This window comes from Anolis carolinensis, chromosome 6 (genome assembly GCF_035594765.1).
Source record: "Anolis carolinensis isolate JA03-04 chromosome 6, rAnoCar3.1.pri, whole genome shotgun sequence".
In the NCBI taxonomy this organism is placed as follows: domain Eukaryota; kingdom Metazoa; phylum Chordata; class Lepidosauria; order Squamata; family Dactyloidae; genus Anolis; species Anolis carolinensis.
Window position 1 is genome coordinate 55,472,717 of NC_085846.1, and position 19,468 is coordinate 55,492,184.

Below are 19,468 nucleotides of genomic sequence, written 5' to 3' on the forward strand. Positions count from 1 at the left end.
TGAAACAGATTTTTTTTTTTACAGTCAAACATTTACATGGAAATCAGTTTCCTTTATTTTTATTTTTTTAATATTTTATTTTAAAATCCTTAATTCAGTGTTGCTCATGAGCTGGGTACAAGTAGAGTGCTGAGGTAAAACACTGATGAACAATTTCTTTCTGTATTTCTTCTTTTTCCCTTTTAAAATAGTAACAGTTTAGTATTGCAAGATTGTCAGCAACATTTAGCCATATCTATACAATGTGCATATACCTACATAGATTGAGCTTTGGTCCAGCATTGAGAAGACGAGCAAAGGCATATAATATTTCTTTTTGGTTATAGCTTGAGTACTTTGACACGCCTCTACTTGTTCCTTCTTAGCTCCCGTTTGCTTTCTTGGTCTCTTTACTTCTTTGTGATTCTAACATAAACAGAAACATTCTGAATGGATCTGGTATCTCTTTTACGTTCAATGGAGCTGATACACTTCAAACCTAAACATTTCTGGCATAATATTAGTTTTATACACAAACCTAATATCCCTGCTATAACGATATAGCGTTTTGGTTTGTGACAGAGAATGATTCCAGCCCTTCTTTTGTAGGACAGCAAACTTCAGGATCAGGACTAGCTATTTTATTGTTAGCCCCTTGGGTGAAACTCACTCTCATTTTCATAGAAAGCAAAATCAACATACTGTACCACTGTGCTTGCTCTGGATGTAATATAACACTATACTTCAGTGTTAGTAGAATTAACTTAGCTTTCCTTGTGGTCTTATCCACTCCCTTCACTATGGAAGAGTTTTGTTTTTGCTTGGATTATGTTCTGGGTGTCAAGTTATCTGACAAAGTGGAGTAAAGCTTAGATAGTGGAAAGAAGCCAGCTTAAAGCTGGCTTAGTCATAGTTAGTTTAAACAGAGTTTAGTATGAGGAACACTTTGAACTGTGGCTAATATAAATCAAAAGTTAAAGTTTCTGATCTAGTCCTGGAGGAAGCTGAGAGAGGAGGTGAACTCATCCTCGTAATGCTCAAGTGTGGTTTGGCATTACAGTAGAGTCTCACTTATCCAAGCTTCTGGATTATCCAAGCCATTTTTGTAGTCAATGTTTTCAATATATCATGATATTTTGGTGCTAAATTCGTAAAGACAGTAATTACTACATAACATTACTGCATATTGAACTACTTTTTCTGTCAAATTTGTTGTATAACATGATGTTTGGGTGCTTAATTTGTAAAATCATAACCTAATTTGATGTTTAATAGGTTTTTCCTTAATTATCCAAGATATTCGCTTATCCAACGTTCTGCCGGCCCGTTTAGCTTGGATAAGTGAGACTCTACTGTACTTGTGAAAATAGCTGCCACTGTAGAAGTGAAAGGGTTTTTTTGGCCACTTTTTTGGATAGAGATCTCTCTTTTCCCTACCTGGAAATATAAATGGTGGTGTCTCCTCTTACTGCAGTAAATGTAATTTCAAAAAGCGTGCTCTTGGAAGTCATGGTCTTCCAATAAACACTTTCTTGCTGTAGTTCCTCTTGCCCTCTAGAAAACTGGCTTCAAATGCATGAGAGGATGTATGGAAAAGAAAACTGGCAGACTCTCAATATGTGTGTGGAATTACTATAGATGTGTGTATGGGACTCCTATTTAAAATGGTACAGTTAACCACAGAGTCAATATCCATGGATCTAATGATCCATGCTCTAAAAATATTCTGCATTGGATGTTTATGAGCCCCCCAGGTCCTCCAGTAAGATTCTATAGTATAGTTCTGGTCCAGGAATAGCCACAATATAGGATTTTCTATTATCTGTGGTTTCAGTTATCCACAGGAGGTCTTGGAACGTATCCCCCCACAGATATAAGGGTTGTGCTCTACTATAAATATTTGCCAAAATCCTATATGACCTGTAATGTCATGTAACTTAACGTGCACCTAGTTATATAGTAAAGGTCCTAAGAAAACGGATGTTTACCTAATTGCAAAGATCACGATAAGATACTACCAAGAGTGTCTAATGTGCATTGGTGCGTAATATGCATCAGAACCAATGGGATGCACATAAAATGCAATGCACATTGGTCTGGTTTTCCATTGGGCAACTGGACCAATGTGCATTATTGGCTCTGCCATATTGTAACGTGACAACATTTCTCTTCTGGATTTGAAAATACACAGTTGTATAATTCTAATTCCTGCCTATATAAGTCCACTTACAAATATTAAGTCTCCCACAGGATTCTGGCCATTGTGTGAAATGGGGTAAGGAATGATACACATGTAGAATTTAGCCAGGTACTCTTTTACACCTCATAGCAAAAACAAATGTTTAAAAAAAGGGGATAAAACACATATCTGTCTATAAATCAGCTATAAAACAATGCGCAACTAGAAAACTATTTTTAAGTAAAGACTACTCTGGCATAGAAATGGTTTCAGGAATGCAACAATATATTTGTAACATGCTGGCAGTTTATTTCACTTCACATAAACACTCATCCCAGTTATAACATTTCAATGTGAAGTTCAGAAGGGGAATACTTTTTATTTAACTACTGCTGTAATCATTTAAAATTATCTTAGATACTTCTTATGGTCTTTGGTTCATGCTCCTTCCTGGAATATTCTTGTTTTGTTTACTCTGTTTGCAGGTTTCATAATACAGTAGAGTCTCACATATCCAACATTCTGGATTATCCAATGCATTTTTGTAGTCAGTGTTTTCAATATATCATGATATTTTGGTGCTAAATTTGTAAATACAGTAATTACTACATAGATTACTGCGTATTGAACTACTTTTTCTATCAACATTGTTCTATAACATGATGTTTTGGTGCTTAATTTGTAAAATCATAACCTAATTTGATTTTTAATAGGCTTTTCCTTAATGCCTCCTTATTATCCAACATATTCGCTTATCCAATGTTCTGCCAGCCCGTTTATGTTGGATAAGTGAGACTCTACTGTAGTTTCATGAATCTAAGATCTAGATTTGTAAACATAAAAATACTTGGGAGAGTTTGCTTTCAAGGATGGTGTTTAGGTTTCCTTGCTGGCTGAGAATTGAAAATAGATGACTTAGAAACTGGAAGTTTAAAATAAAAATAGTTTTTAAACCATTGCCATATTGGTTTGTGTATAATCTCCTTGTCGTTTCAATGTTTCCTTAAATTGCGGGTTTATTATATAATCAGCAAATGAATTGCATGTTTGTAATTTGGTACAGGAGTTAGGAAGAGATTTTTTCTTTTTTTTAAAAAAAAATCTGCAATAAGAATTGTAGCTATCTATTGAAAATCTGAACTGGGCCAGAGCTATGGGCATGTATATCCACATCTAAATTTGCTACAGATTTTCCCAAACCATGTCACACCCCTTTTGTTCATTGCTTGAAGTGATCACTGGAACTATGGCTTGGGAAAAATGAGTTTGACATGCAAAAAGCAGAAGGTATGGTTCTTTTGACCATGCAGGATCAGATGATCATGTCCTTCCAGTCTTGGGAGATCTGGAAATTTCATATTGCTTGTCAACTGGAGTATGTATGAAACTAGGGAACAATTTGGACTGCAAATAGGCACATCTTATTCATTTCTTTACCTGAAGAGAACACCAAGATGTAAAAACTGACTCCCAGCATCAGGATTCTTCCACATAGCCATATAACCCAGAATATCAAGGCAGAATAACCCACAATATCTGCTTTGAACTGGGTTATCTGAGTCCACACGGCCATACACTCCAGTTCAAAGCAGATAATGTGGGATTTTATTCAGCTGTGTGGAAGGGGCCTTAATCTACAAGCTGTACGGCTATCCCATACATTATATATCAATAGCAGGAACAGCCATTCCGATTGTTTTACTCCTAAAGTAAGCAAAACTCCAAAGTCAACCGAAACAAAACAGATAAAAAGCATGAATGGAAAAAGAAAAGAAAATCTGAAACATGGTTATCTAATTGTGTTGAACCAACTATTCTTGCCTGTGCCTTCTCTAAAGTTATTGAAGTTTGTATGCACTGTGGTTCTAGTTTCAGTTGTTTCTGCAACTTCCATGCTTTTTCTGTTGTCCATGTGATCACTGTTTTTTTTAATCTGAGTTCTAAAATTAGGTAAATCTGTTAGTCACATATTCTTAAACCAATTATGACATCAATGCAATCCCATCAGTAGCTTTCCAAATTCCTGAAAGTAGAAATTACCAGAAGGGAGTGGGCAGGGGAAAAATAAATAAAATAAATATATTAAAAAGGCCAAAAGCAACACCAACAAAAGTAGGACTAGAGATGTAGTAACTTGGGAAGGAATGTCCTCATCACTTGTGTCCTTTTGCCTTCAGTTTGCTTTCCATTCGAATCCCAAGGATTTTCTTTGGCTATCAGACTTTGGAGAGAAATTGCTTCACGTAGACAAAACCATGAAAGACTGATGCTGTATATTGGACCAAGTGTGCAGTTTATATTTATATTACAAAAAAGTTGCTTTGGTAACCTCTCCCAGTTCGTGGCCAAAGGAAAGAGAAAGTCACGAGCTGTCTATGATAAGTAAAGATTCAAGTTACTTAATACGTCCTTATAGTGTGATTCTTACAACTTCGACATCAAAACAAGTTCAGCTTTCTTTTAAAGAAAATATAAATGCCATTGTGACAGAGAAAGCAGACAAAATAAAGTGTCAATCAAACAGCACATAAATAAAGTTTTAAAATGGCAAATAAACATCAAAATCCATAGTTTGGAGAGACAGTCATTTTGGCACACGAAAATCTGGAGATCACAAAACTGTCTATGACAAACGAAATGGTTGAACACTGCAGCTCAAGCCAAGTCTAGTTAGTTTACTCACGTGCTGGGCATGTGAGAGAGGATGCAGAGGGAAAAGAGAGTCCTGTATTATTATTATTGTCATTATTATTCTCTTGGCAAAGTACAAATGTAAAAATTCATAACACAAGGTATTACTCATAAAAGAGTAGACTAACAATCGGGTTTGCAACACCATGTTTCTGACTTTGGTTAATAGTTTTCGTAATGAAGAAGCACTTGATACCTGAAAGGCTACAATCACTCCTCCAGGTGGCAGGCTTGTACTTTCTCTCTCTCTTTCTCTTTCAATCTCTCTCTCTCTCTCTTGTAAAAACAGTTAAAGGTTTTGTTGTGGTTGTCATTGTTGTTGTTGGGTTCATTTTCATAAAACATGTCCACATTTTCATAATATACAGGAAAAAAGTAAGCAGTTATTTGGTTTACTTTTAGGTCCATTAAAAAAAACTGGTTTATTTTGGAACTAGTTCTACCACACGCACACACACACTAAGTGCTGTGTAATTTTTTTTGTAATTTTTTTCTGGTTGTTTTTATCTAGGAAACTGCACAGACATTTATAAATTGTTCTGTCCATCGTGCCACTGTCTCAGTCTTTTACTTACAAGGGTGGTGAACGAGCGTCTTTACAGAGTTCAAATGTTTAAATTGTGTTCATTTTGTGTGTTCTTTCCTTAAGGAGTTTTCCAATTAGGAGTTTTCTTCCAGAGAGTCTGTTAAGGGCTCCATGGGGACTGCCGTTGCCGGCTCGTGCTGTTTTAGGCGTTTAATTGTGTTCTTCAGTGCTTGCCTCTTATTGCAGAACCAGACTCTAACTACTTCCCGGTCATAGTTCAGTTTCTCTGCGATTTCTGTCATTTCCTGCCCAGAGGGATGTGTGTTCTTCTCAAAGTGGGCATTCAAGATTTCAAGGGCTTGCGGTGTGAACGAGGTGCGCCTCTTGCGCTTTTTGGACGGTTCACTCCCAATAAATTCGGTCAGGTTCTGCATACCTGCTCGATGGCGGGCCTCAGCCTCAGCCATCCACCGTTCAAGCACCGGCTTGATCTTCTGGGCACTTTTAGGGGTGATGTCCAGCTTTTCAAACCTGGCAGGATACAAAAGGCCAGGGTTCAGTTTGGCTGTCAGACTGCTAGCTATAGTGTTCTCTTGGGCTTCCTGTGGTAGGAAAAAGTGGCTTCTCAGGATGGTGTGTCTGAGGGGAAAATTGAAAAAGAAGAGTCTTACACTGATGCTCTGCCAGGGTGGGACTACCTGCCTGCCTGACTAATTGACTGGCAGAGGTTATTTACAATGGATCATGAAAACTCAGGTCTACAGAGATAGTTATGCACTTACATTCACATTCACACACACACAATAACACAGTGACAAAATAATGACCGTACTGGGTTGCTGTGAGTTTTCTGAGTTGTATGACCATATTCCAGAATTATTCTCTCTAAGGAGAGAACGCTTCCGGAACATTTATTTATTTTTTTATTTATTTCCAACATTTTTATCCCGTCCTTCTCACCCGAAGGGACTCAGGGCGGTGTACAAAATTGGCAACAATTCGATGCCTACACATAATTAAAACAGCAATGAAAATCCAATAAAACAATTAAACAATATAAAGATATAAAACATAACTAAAATCCATTCCTCCAAAATCCTCGTGCTGTAGCCGTAAACCAGTCCGGGTCGTCTTTATCATTTAATCTTCGAAAGCCTGGGCACATAGCCATGTTTTCAGGGCTTTTCTAAAACTCAAAAGGGTTGAGGCTTGCCGTATTTCTCTGGGGAGGGTGTTCCACAGCCGGGGAGCCACCACCGAGAAGGCCCTGTCCCTCGTCCCCACCAGCCGCGCCTGTGAGGCAGGTGGGACTGAGAGCAGGGCCTCACCAGATGACCTTATAGTCTGGCCATATAGTCTGGAAAACTCACAGCAACCCAGTGATTCCAGCCATGAAAGCCTTTGACAACGCAATGACCATACTGATTGTTTTGGTCCGTTCTCCTTTAGAGACCTACACGGAGCTCTGGTGCACCTGAGGCTCTTATTCCATTTCAGCGGGAAGAACAGACTGGGTGCTTTAAAAAACATGCCCCCAGATTGACCTGCTCCACTGAAATGGTTTGGGCTCCAGTTGGAATGGTTTGCTACCCTGTTTCCCCTAAAATAAGACATCCCCAGAAAATAAGACCTAGTAGAGGTTTTGCTCAATTGCTAAATATAAGGCCTCCCCCAAAAGTAAGACCTAGCAAAGTTTTTGTTTGGAAGCATGCCCGCCAAACAGAACACCAGAGCATGCAGGATCGGTAAATGTACGTACCATAAAGTGTTGTACATGGAAATATTGGTAGTAACAAGAAATTCTTGATAGGATTCATAGTTTGGTTATGCTGGTTTACGATGACAACTACTGTACAGTATATAATAAATGTTCATTTTTTTTTGTTCAACAATAAATGTGAATTCCTCTTCATGGAAAAATAAGACATCCCCTGAAAATAAGACCTAGAGCAGTGATGGCCAACCTATGACACGCGTGTCAGCACTGACACGCCTAGCCATTTTTGCTGACACGCTGCCGCATGCAGATTGATTGGATGACTATGTCTTTTGTGGCCAAATTCGGTGTGATTTGGTCCAGTGGTTTTGTTGTTTACTCCATAGGAATTATGCACATTACATTTATAATCATTATATCATTCTATTATTGTAGTATATTATCATATGATTACTATTATATTATTATTATTATATTATTCATTATTCATGACTACATTGAAACTAAAATAGAGAGAAATCAGCGTGGAAACTGCAAGAGGTACCATAGATTGTTGTACATGGAAATAATGGTAGTAAATAGTTTTTGATTTATTAAATACAGTTATATATTACAATTGTATATTTTTGTTATTTAAACGATATATATTGTGAAATTATGGGTTTTTTTCTCGAAGTGACACACTACCCAAGTCATGCTAGGTTTTTTGGTGAATTTTGACACACCAAGCGCAAAAGGTTGCCCATCATTGACCTAGAGCATCTTTGGGAGCAAAAATTAATATAAGACACTGTCTTATTTTTGGGGAAACACGGTATTTGCATCCTGGAAAAGACCATTGCTATTAAAAGCACATATTCCAAATTTCTCAGTTCCTTTTGTGCAAGTTCTGCATACAACGATTCTGTTTAACACACAAATTAAAACTAGGAAATGATATCAATGGCTTTTGGAGTTTTACTGGGATCACACCCTTTTTTTCTGTAGCATTTTGCCCCACTGCTTCTGTCTTAATGTCACAAAGTGGCTGTTAGCCTCTGAATTTCTGTCTTCCTTTTCCTTTTTAAGCAATTTTCCCTGTATGCAAGTGAATGCTGTGTCCCTTCCTCAGCGAGGAAAAAAAAGTCCCCAAAGCCGTGGCAGTCTTCAGTTCAAACAGCTGGACACACTGTAATTACTTTGAATACCCACACAAGTAGTTGTGCCGAGAGAAACTCATGCCTTCCAGATGAAACCCAGTATAACAGCGCACGAATATATTGTGGCCTCAAGCTGGGTTTATTGTGGTATGTCTGCACACTGCGCTGAATGATATCATTTCCTGTAAATGAGGTCTTCTGTGTATCATTTTGCCATCAAAAGTCCTTTCCTAGACCAGATTTTACAAATCTTGTGCAATATCTTGAGGAAAAATTCTATCCTAGGGACATTCCTCTGTTTAAACCAACTCCACTTCAATTCTTGTATTGCCCATTGACTTAACAAATGGCTTCTTCTGTAGGTTCAAACTTTACATATTCTTCAGTCTTAGAAAACCTTAAATTCCTGATACAGTTTTGCAAAATGTAATGTTATTGAGTTGTCTGGATCAATTCATTGTTTTTGGAATGGCCTGTTCCATTTTTAGGGTGCATATTTAAAGTGGACAGCTCTTTCATTTATATGGCAATTACTGTATATACCCGAGTATAAGCCTAGTTTTTCAGCCCTTTTTTAAGACTGAAAAAGCCCCCCTTGGCTTATACTCGGGTGAGGGTCCTGGTTGGCTTATATTTGGTTCAGCTTATACTCGAGAATATATAGTACATTTATTATTTTTCTCTATTATTATGGGTATTATTACATTTATTATTTTTCTCTAGAGCAGCTGCAATGAATCACTGCAATGAATCACTCTGACCAGGAGGTCATGAGTTCGAGGCCTGCTCGGAGCCTATGTTTGTCTTGTCTTTGTTCTATGTTAAAAGGCATTGAATGTTTGCCTATATGTGTAATGTGATCCGCCCTGGGTCACCTTCGGGGTGAGAAGGGCGGAATATAAATGCTGTAAATAAATAAATACTACAGTAGAGTTTCACTTATCCAGCATAAACGGGCTGGCAGAACGTTGGATAAGCAAATATGCTGGATAATAAGGAGGGATTAAGGAAAAGCCTATTAAACATCAAATTAGGTTGCGATTTTACAAATTAAGCACGAAAACATCATGTTATACAACAAATTTGACAGAAAAAGTAGTTCAATACGCAGTAATGCTATGTAGTAATTACTGTATTTACGAATTTAGCACCAAAATATCACGATGTATTGAAAACATTGGCTACAAAGATGTGTTGGATATTCCAGAACGTTGAATAAGCGAATGTTAGATAAGTGAGACTCTACTGTATTACATTTATTTTAGTCTATTTTTATTATTATTATTATTATTATTATTATTATTATTATTATTAATACATTTATTATTTCACTCTGATCTTATTATTATTATTGCATTTATTATTTTAATCTATTTATTATTACATGTATTATTTTCCTGTATTTATTATTATTACATGTATTATTTTACTCTACTATTATTAAAAGAATACATAAGCACATTTACATTGAAGAAGATGAGAATAATGATTTGATCAGAGTTGGACAGTCTTATCTTAAATTTGAGCTTTATGTAAATATTCAAAAACATTTAACCTACCGATGCCTCAATTAATGTAATTTTATTGGTATCTATTTTTATTTCTGAAATTTACCGCCCTCGGCTTATACTGGAGTCAATGTTTTCCCAGTTTTTTGTGGTAAAATTAGGTGCCTTGGCTTATATTCAGGTCGGCTTATACTCACGGTATCTAGAATTGAACATGCAAATGTCTTCAGTCTCAGACTGAAATCTCATTGAAATCTAGGGATCAAAACAGATATTTTTTTCTGAGTGATCTTTAGTGTTGGTTTAGCCTAAGAATTCAAACCTGGTTAGCTACAGAGTGGCTTTGAACAAGGCACAATTCTTCAACTAAGGCCCCATCTGTATAACCCAGCTTCAGAATGTGGTTTAACTGCATTGAACTGGATCATATGGTGGTGTAGACTCATATTCAGTTCAATGTATTCAATCTGCATTATATGAGTCTATATTGAGCATTACACTGCAGTTCAAACTGGATTATATGGCTGTGTAGACAAGGTCTTAGGCTGTTATGAAGATAAACTGAAATGATAAACTGAAATGATGAACTGAAATGATCCCAGCTAAACTACTTTGAGTTCAGTGGAACAATGATGCATACAACTATAGTAATTAAATTATGGATTTAATATCCAAAGCGCTCTGGAGACTAGATATATTTACAGAGATGTTTCTACTAATCACAGCCCATTTTTAGATCAGGTTGGAGTCTGCACTTCTATGAGTATTTCATAGAAAACTAATCACTTACATTGTTCCTGGTGAACATGTACCTGGAAACATTAAACCTCGGCCAAAGTTGCTTAATTACGCAAGCATTATTGGGGAAAATCCTGTCTTGTAACAGTCAGTCCACAAAAAGTGTCTACTACACTGTGAATGTGTGTCAGCTGCTTTGAAAAGGAAACAAACGGATTCCATGCTATGAGAGCAGTTTCTGAATTTTAACCAGTGCTGGTCTTAAATATTTTGTCTCCAAGCCAAATATTATATCGATGGCCTCATGTTCCTATTGGACTGAGGTTTGTCTAGACCTCACATCCCCATGGTTGTTCATGCTACATGACTGAAGGATTATGGATCATCAGTCTCATCATCTTCTCTTGCCACTAATATAGATTCAACAAATACACTTTTAAAAGACAGGCTATTATAGTTCCACAGTATTAATCTGATTCCAATTTAGTGGCATGGTGAGATATGATACAGTAGAGTCTCACTTATCCAAGCCTTGCTTATCCAAGCTTCTGGATTATCCAGAAGGGGCCGGGCTGTGGCGCAGGCTGGTGAGCAGCCTGCTGCAATAAATCACTCTGACCATGAGGTCATGAGTTCGAGGCCAGCTCGTGGCGGGGTGAGCACCCGTCAATTAAAAAAATAAAAAATAGCTCCTGCAACCCGAAAGATAGTTGCATCTATCAAGTAGGAAATAAGGTACCACTCATAAAAAGTGGGGAGGCAAGTTTAACTAATTTACGACATTGGAATGAGGAAGGGCCGTCAGAGTGGATGATGAAGCAGCTGCTCCCCCCTGTGGCCAGAATCAAACATCCCTTCAGGAGAAGGTTAAATTGCCTCTGCGTCTGTCTGTCTCGGTTCGATGTGTTTATGGGCATTGAATGTTTGCCCTATATGTATATAATGTGATTCGCCCTGAGTCCCCTTCGGGGTTAGAAGGGCGGAATATAAATACTGTAAATAAATAAATAAATAAATAAATTATCCAAGCCATTTTTGTAGTCAATATTTTCAATATATCATGATATTTTGGTGCTAAATTCGTAAATACAGTAATTACAACATAACATTACTGCGTACTGAACTACTTTTTCTGCCAAATTCGTTGTATAACATGATGTTTTGGTGCTTAATTTGTAAAATCACAACCTAATTTGATGTTTAATAGGCTTTTCCTTAATCCCTCCTTATTATCCAAGATATTCGCTTATCCAAGCTTCTGCTGGCCTGTTTAGCTTGGATAAGTGAGACTCTACTGTAGTTGATTTATTTATAGACATAACTATCCTGATGATATTTTGCATAATGCCAATATATGTCATTGATGAAATTGAGTATCATTGACATTCTTGATGGATTTGCTGTGGAGTTCAGAAGGATAAGGATAGCAATCTACATCACTGGTACCTGCCCATTAAATAAAAGAAAATACTGTGAAAAGAGTAAATCAAACCACTAATTCTAACGGTATTACAGTAGAGTCTCACTTATCCAACACTCGCTTATCCAACGTTCTGGATTATCCAACGCATTTTTGTAGTCAATGTTTTCAACATATCGTGATATTCTGGTGCTAAATTCGTAAATACAGTAATTACTACATAGCATTACTGTGTATTGAACTACTTTTTCTGTCAAATTTGTTGTATAACATGATGTTTTGGTGCTTAATTTGTAAAATCATAACCTAATTTAATGTTTAATAGGCTTTTTCTTAATCTCTCCTTATTATCCAGCATATTCGCTTATCCAACGTTCTACCGGCCCATTTACGTTGGATAAGTGAGAGACTACTGTAATTTAAAAATTACAGTAGTAGACTACTGTAATTTAAAAATTACAGTAGTTGGATAAGTGAGAGACTACTGTAATTTAAAAATTGTGTTACAGTGCAGTGCAAAAATATCATCTATTAACAGTTCTTCTGGTTTTTTTTTATTCATTTGTCTTACAGTTTTGGTTCCTTTTACCAATTGGCAACTAAAATTAAACAAAATTAAAACTCAAAATGTAAGTTAAATAGGGCAGTCATATCTACAAGATTTTGTGTGGCTTGTTAGTGCTTGGCTTTCTGTAGGCAATGTTTGCTATAAGGATATACAAGTCTTGCAACAAATTTCACAGCAGTGGTATCCTTGTATAGAGTGAATAAAGGTTATTTTCTACAGGGAGGTATCTTATAAGAAAAAACAGTAGGGGAGGCCATAGAAGTGAGAGGATCCTATGGAGCTTTTTGTATTTAACAACAATCAATGGGTTTTATGGAAAATCATTGAGCAAAATGTGAGCTGCAAGCTCACTACCCCATACTGATGTTATTTATAACCTCAGTCTTAAACTGCAGGAAAAGTACACTTCCGTTCTATGGGGAATACATTAAAAGTATAAAGAGCAGATAAAAAGACAGAGCATTTCATGGATCACCAAGAACAAAATCCACTTAAATGAGCTTAGAGTTGGTTTTCTGGCTTTCACTGATGGAGGAGGACTACGAGGCATTGCCCAAGAGGAAAAAGCTGTTACCTAAGTGTGTTTGTTACCTCATGCATAAACATAGGATTAGTGTAACACACATACATGAAGATATAGGGGCTTCGCTCTCAAGACCTTTAACTCTATTAAGACAGCTTTGTTTTATTATTTTGTCATGCTCAGAGTACGATTCTTCTTCATCTAAATACCTGTTCGTTTTTTAAAAGTATGACACATGATTAATCCTTGAAAGTCTACAAAACATTGCCATTGACAAGACACACACATACACACACACTGCCCACAGTCTCTTCAGCATTGCCCAAGAAAATTGTCATTAACATCTTAGATGTGAAGTGCAAGCAATGGTACTACAGGCTTAAACCTAGCAGGGAGGCATCCATGAAATATTTGTTCACTAACCCCATCTGTAGAAAATGGCACAGTATGAAGAGGGTCAGCTGGTGCTTATGCAGGAGCAGCAGGGTCTCCAGCTTCAATACTGCATTAAGTCTCAAGGCCAGGAACATATTTATTGTTCCTTACTTGTTACAAAAGGAAAGTGGGAAGGGGAGGGGTGGCGACGGAGAGATGAAAGTTATTTTAAGGACAGGTGGCGAAATATATTTTCTTTGCTCGATAACAACAGCAATCACTCCTCGGTGGCTTTCATACAAAGCAGCTCTTTTCTATGGAGATGAGATGAAAGTAATATAGACAGCAAACAGTAATAGTACACCCTAAGAGAAGACAAAGAGAGAGAGAGACGAGGAATGTTTACAACTTATCTTGTTACCTGCAGATGGCAGATTGACTGTAGGCTGGACCTTCTGTGGCACTTAGAGCTTGACCAACTTGTGTCTGGGTAAGACCAAGGGACAGGCGTCGGATTTTAAAAGCTTTGGCAAATTCTCGGATTTCCTCAAGGTTCACCCCATCCACCTCACTCGAGGCCGTCTGGGGATCTGGGGGGAAAATATAAAATTAAATTTGCATGCCACCTAGAATTAAATTAATTTAATTATATCTATATATATAAAAGAGTGATGGAATTCGGGCACGGGACAAAACAACAAAACCTCAGGCTCCCCAGCATTGAAATTTGACAACACAACCCATCATCCATGCCTCTAGGTTGATACAACAAAAAGAAAAGAAAAATAAAGTCCTAATTAGAGAGAGAGCAATAATTGTTTTTATCCAATTGCTGCCAGTTTAGAGGGCTAATCTCTGCACACTTGGTCTCCTAGCAACCAATTCAGTCAAGAGACAGCCAGGGTTCAGTTAGGGGACAGGCAGACTTAGGCCTCACTTAGACTTCTTCCACAGATTATCTAATTTGCACTGGATTATATGGCAGTCTAGACTCAAGGCCCTTCCACACAGCTATATAACCCATTTATAATCTTATATTATCTGCTTTGCACTGGATTATCTTGACTCCATACTACCATATAATCCACTTCAGTGTGCATTTTATACAGCTGTGAAGAAGGGGCCTCATATAATCCAGTTCTAAGCAGATAATATAAGATTATCAATATACAGTAGACTCTCACTTATCCAACATAAACAGGCCGGCAGGATAAGTGAATATGTTGGATAATAAGAAGGGATTCAGGAAAAGCCGATTAAACATCAAATTAGGTAATCGTTATACAAATTAAGCACCAAAACATCATATTATACAACAAATTTGACAGAAAAAGTAGTTCCATGCGCAGTAATGCTATGTAGTAATTACAGTAGAGTCTCACTTATCCAACACTCGCTTATCCAACATTCTGGATTATCTAACACATTTTTGTAGTCAATGTTTTCAATACATCGTGATATTTTGGTGCTAAATTCGTAAATACAGTAATTGCTATATAGCATTACTGCGTATTGAATGACTTTTTCTGTCAAATTTGTTGTATAACATGATGTTTTGGTGCTTAATTTGTAAAATCATAACCTAATTTGATGATTAATAAGCGTTTCCTTATTCCCTCCTTATTATCCAACATATTCTCTCCTTCCGGAAGAGCCTAAAAACTTGGCTCTTCCAAAAGCCTTTGAGGATTAATTATTGTAGGGCTGATCTATCTGCCCATCTAACAATAGGATGCCTGGCCATGATTATTTTGCACTTTATTGACTATTTTAACTGTGAAACTACCTCTCCCATGTTGAAGTTTTCTGCACTCTGGCCCAGATCCGTGTTTTTAGCTTTCCCGTTTTTAATCATTTTATGCTGTATGCCGACTTTTATGACTGTTTACTGATGTTGATGTTTTATTGATGCGACATTTGTTTTATTCTCGATATTTGTTTTATTGTTTTATTGCTGCTGTTGTATTGTTGCCAGGCATGGCCCCATGTAAGCCGCTCCGAGTCCCTCCGGGGAGATGGGGCGGGGTATAAAATAAAGTTATATTATTATTATTATTATTATTATTATTATTATTATTATTCATTTATCCAACATTCTGCTGGCCCGTTTATGTTGGATAAGTGAGACTCTACTGTACTTCAGAAGTGAGTTCCTAACTGAGGACTGAAAAAGGGGAGTGGGAAGGAAGAACAGATAGCCAAACAGATGTCCAGATGTAGGAAGGATATTGAGTTCTTATATTTCCAACTGGCCCCCTTTTTTTGTCTATAGCAATGGAGCTAATGTTATTTAGGATATTTCCATCACGTTCTTTTAAATGGATTCCATGAACAGTTTGGAGTTCTTTCAAAAATTTTCACAAATAGTTGCCAGTGAAGATGCTGAACACACTCAAGTCCAACCTTCAAATAGTAAAGCTGACACGTGTTTTATTTTGTCTTTGGACCCTTGGAAGATAATGTCACGAGAATAAATTCATCTTTTTCCTGTGCACTGGCATAGCTTTTGTCCCCAAAGAGGCACATAATAAAAGCTCTGTTCCAGAGGCAAGCTCTTTTGGTGCTGGAAATATGGTCAATTTAGGACTTATCAAGGGAAATGACACAGCAGCTGGAGAATAGTACCTCCCCTCCCTTTCTGCAACCAATCTCTTGCTAAATGAAAGCATTCTCCAAGCTGGTGGAGACAGCATGGGACTGGGGTGGTGGAAGATTTCAAAGGGTTGTTCAATGCTGTGCGTAGCAAAGCCATTCCCGCAGCACAACATCTCTATTGTTTTCCAGTTCATTCCTGGGCTTTTCTGATGTGAAATGTTTTCTCCATAATAATCCACCTATGTCTCTAAATGCAGGTCATTAGAGGTCCACAGCTGACTATGTTGGTAATGTGCAGAACACTATATTATAATGTGTGATGCTTGTAACTACTGAGAGCACAACCTTGCTGTAGAATTACTGCAATAAAATTCACATTTAACAGCATTATGGAAAACATCTTACGCAGATTAGAACTTTCTATGAATCCTTCTCACCCAATAGCAATTTTTTATTTTTTAATCAAGATTAATTTGGACAGTGTTAGCATTCTAACCATGAAGGAAACTTGTTTTCCCATATAATGCTGCCCATCGATTAGGAGGTACAGTAGAGTCTCACTTATCCAACAGTCGCTTATCCAACATTCTGGATTATCCAACACATTTTTGTAGTCAATGTTTTCAATACATCATGATATTTTGGTGCTAAATTCATAAATACAGTAATTACTACATAGCATTACTGCATATTGAACTACTTTTTCTGACAAATTTGTTGTATAACATGATGTTTTGGTGCTTAATTTGTAAAATCATAACCTAATTTGATGCTTAATAGGCTTTTCCTTAATGCCTCCTTATTATCCAACATATTAGCTTATCCAACATTCTGCCGGCCCGTTTATGTTGGATAAGTGAGACTGTACTGTGCCTATGAAGAGGCTTCAAGCAAATCTGTTTTGTACTGTGTACTCTATAAAATTAAAAGCAGGACTTTGCCCATCATGGAGTTATAGAATTTCTTCTGCATTGAAGGATAATAGAAGATTTTGGAAAAATCTGTACTTTTCTTGGCAAATATTACTACATTTTCACTCATTTCTTACTACTAGAAGTTCAGACAGGATGATTCCAGGGCTATCTTCCTCCCAGTCATTGTATCAGTCCAGATCTGCTTGGCTTCTGCTTCTTCAGTAACACTTTCAGGGTGACCATACTCTAATGACCTTATCATACAGGCTACAGTAGAAACAATATTTTTCTCTTGAAGGATGAATTTACTCCTCTTCACATAAACAGTAAATGTTCTTTAGTTCTTTGATTGTTCCACATACACAAATTGAGTCCTCTTCTTATATATAATGACTAGCTGTGCCCGGCCACGCGTTGCTGTGGCGTTGTCTGGTGGTGTTGGTGAGAAATTGTTGAGCTAGTGGTGGTATTGAATGTGTGTTGTATGGTTGTCTTTATGTTTAGTATGCATTTGGTTTGTGTACTGTGAAAGTGGTGATGATAGAGGGGGTCTATGTGCGGAGCTTAGCCCTCTAACTGGCAGCAATTGGATAAAAACAATTATTGCTCTCCCTTTAATAAGGACTTTATTTTTCTTTTCTTTTTGTTGTATCAACCTAGAGCCGTGGATGATGGGTTGTGTTGTCAAATTTCGAGGTTGGGGGGCCTGTAGTTTTGTTGTTTTGTCCGGTGCCCTGATTCCATCACTCTTTTATATATATAAATTGTTCTTGTTTATTATGGATAGTAGACTGCAAAACCACAACCGGACTCAACTCAAAAGAGTCTTCATCAGGTGGATTGTAGTCCTTTTTTAAAGTTGTTTTTTGAGTTTTTTAAATGTGGATCCTATAGGGAACATATATAGTGGCTACCAATTATTTACAATACATATAGTTACATGAGACATCACATGCCATCACATGCCCCTGCTCCCTAATGTATATAGGCCAAACGAGCAGGGAAGTCAAAGTCTGTATTATAGAACACAAAAGTAAGATCAGGAAACATTCTACTGATTCGATTTTTTATAAACATTTTGAAGATCTAAAACACAATCCTGAATCACTTTGGGTTTAGGTTCTAGAAGTTGTCACACCCTCCAAAGGCATAGATTTCCAGACGAAGCTCCTACACCGTGAATCTTTTTGGGTTTTCACACTCCAAACTGAACATCTGAAGGGGTTGAACAATACCAACTCTTATGATTGTTTTTTGTAAAGACTGATAGTCTTCCTTTAAATGTGACTCTGGAGTAACAGCAATTACATTACTTTACAACCACCTGACCATTGTGCTTGCCATTTAAGAGCGAAATTAGTTACTCAGCTTCATACTCACATTGGAATCAAACTGATTGCAGAATATGCGTGTTTAAAACTTAGATCTTGCTGTGAGTATGACTTTTACATTATCTTTATTGTGTATCGTGTATGTCTCATGTAACTATATGTATTGTAAATAATTGGTAGCCACTATGTATGTTCCCTATAGGATCCACATTTAAAAAACTAAAAAAAAAACCTGGAAAAAAGGGACTACAATCCACCTGATGAAGACTCTTTTGAGTTGAAACCGGTTGTGGTTTTGCAGTCTACTATCCATAATAAAGAAACAAGAACAATAATTATATATAAGAAGAGGACTCAATTTGTGTATGTGGAACAATCAAAGAACTAAAGAACATTTATTGTTTATGAGAAGAGGAGTAAATTCATCCTTCAAGAAAAAAATATTGTTTCTACTGTGAATGTAACAGTCCTTTGTTTGATTGTTTAACAACGCCTTTTGTATCTGTTTTCCTATTGATGTATTGAACTAAATTTAGGTTTAATGATTTCTGTATTACTGTAATAGTGGATTCTTGTCTTTGTAGTTCCAGGGAACTCATTGTCTTTTTTTGTACTTATCATACAGGCCGCCATAATCGCCACAGATCATGATAAATTTGGCGGTGCCCATCACGGGATGGGTGGGTGGGGAACCCATTGCCCCATGTCCAACATCATCATAATCCCATCCTACAGGGAGAAGCATCAGCAGCCCAACTCCCCCCCCCCCCATTGTTGTTGGTGCAACACGGGAAGCCTCCCATGTGGCATGTGCTGGTTTCACTATAGTTTAGCCACAGAATCCCACAAGAAGCAGTATTACATCATGGGATGGGAGCTGGCAGGCCCCATGACTGAACTATCACTGAACTGGTGTATGCTGCAGAAATAAGCCCGATCTGTTGAGATCGATGGGAATGGAGAGCCTTCCAGACTGGAGGACCAAAGCTCTCAGTATCTTCCATCATTGGCTATCTATATATATAAAAGGGTAATGAAATTTCGGCCTAGGACAAAACAACAAAACTACACATCCCAGAAACACTAAACTTGGCAGCACAACCCCTCATCCATGCCTCTATGTTCATACAACAAAAAGAAAAGAAAAACAAAGTCCTAATTAGAGGGAGAGGAATAATTGTTTTTATCCAATTGCTGCCAGTTAGAAGGCTAAGCTTTGCCCACTTGGTGTCCTAGCAACCCACTCAGCCCAGGGGACAGGCAGA

At 37.3% G+C, this 19,468-nt stretch overlaps 1 protein-coding gene across 6 annotated transcripts in view; it reads right to left on the minus strand.

Annotated features, from left to right (window-relative positions):
• Positions 1-1,191: 1,191 nt before the first annotated feature.
• The window catches only part of pou6f2 (POU class 6 homeobox 2), a 478,425-nt gene continuing 460,148 nt past the window's right edge, over positions 1,192-19,468 (minus strand). For 5 of the 6 annotated variants that reach the window (XM_062984247.1, XM_062984241.1, XM_062984242.1 and 2 more), the window contains 2 exons: positions 13,785-13,953; positions 1,192-6,014 (listed from right to left, as the gene is read on the minus strand). In XM_062984247.1, coding sequence (XP_062840317.1) covers positions 5,510-6,014; positions 13,785-13,953 — 674 coding nt within the window. In that variant the 3' untranslated portion in view covers positions 1,192-5,509. The remainder of the gene's footprint in view (positions 6,015-13,784; positions 13,954-19,468) is intronic. The other variant, XM_062984243.1, reaches the window with a different exon arrangement.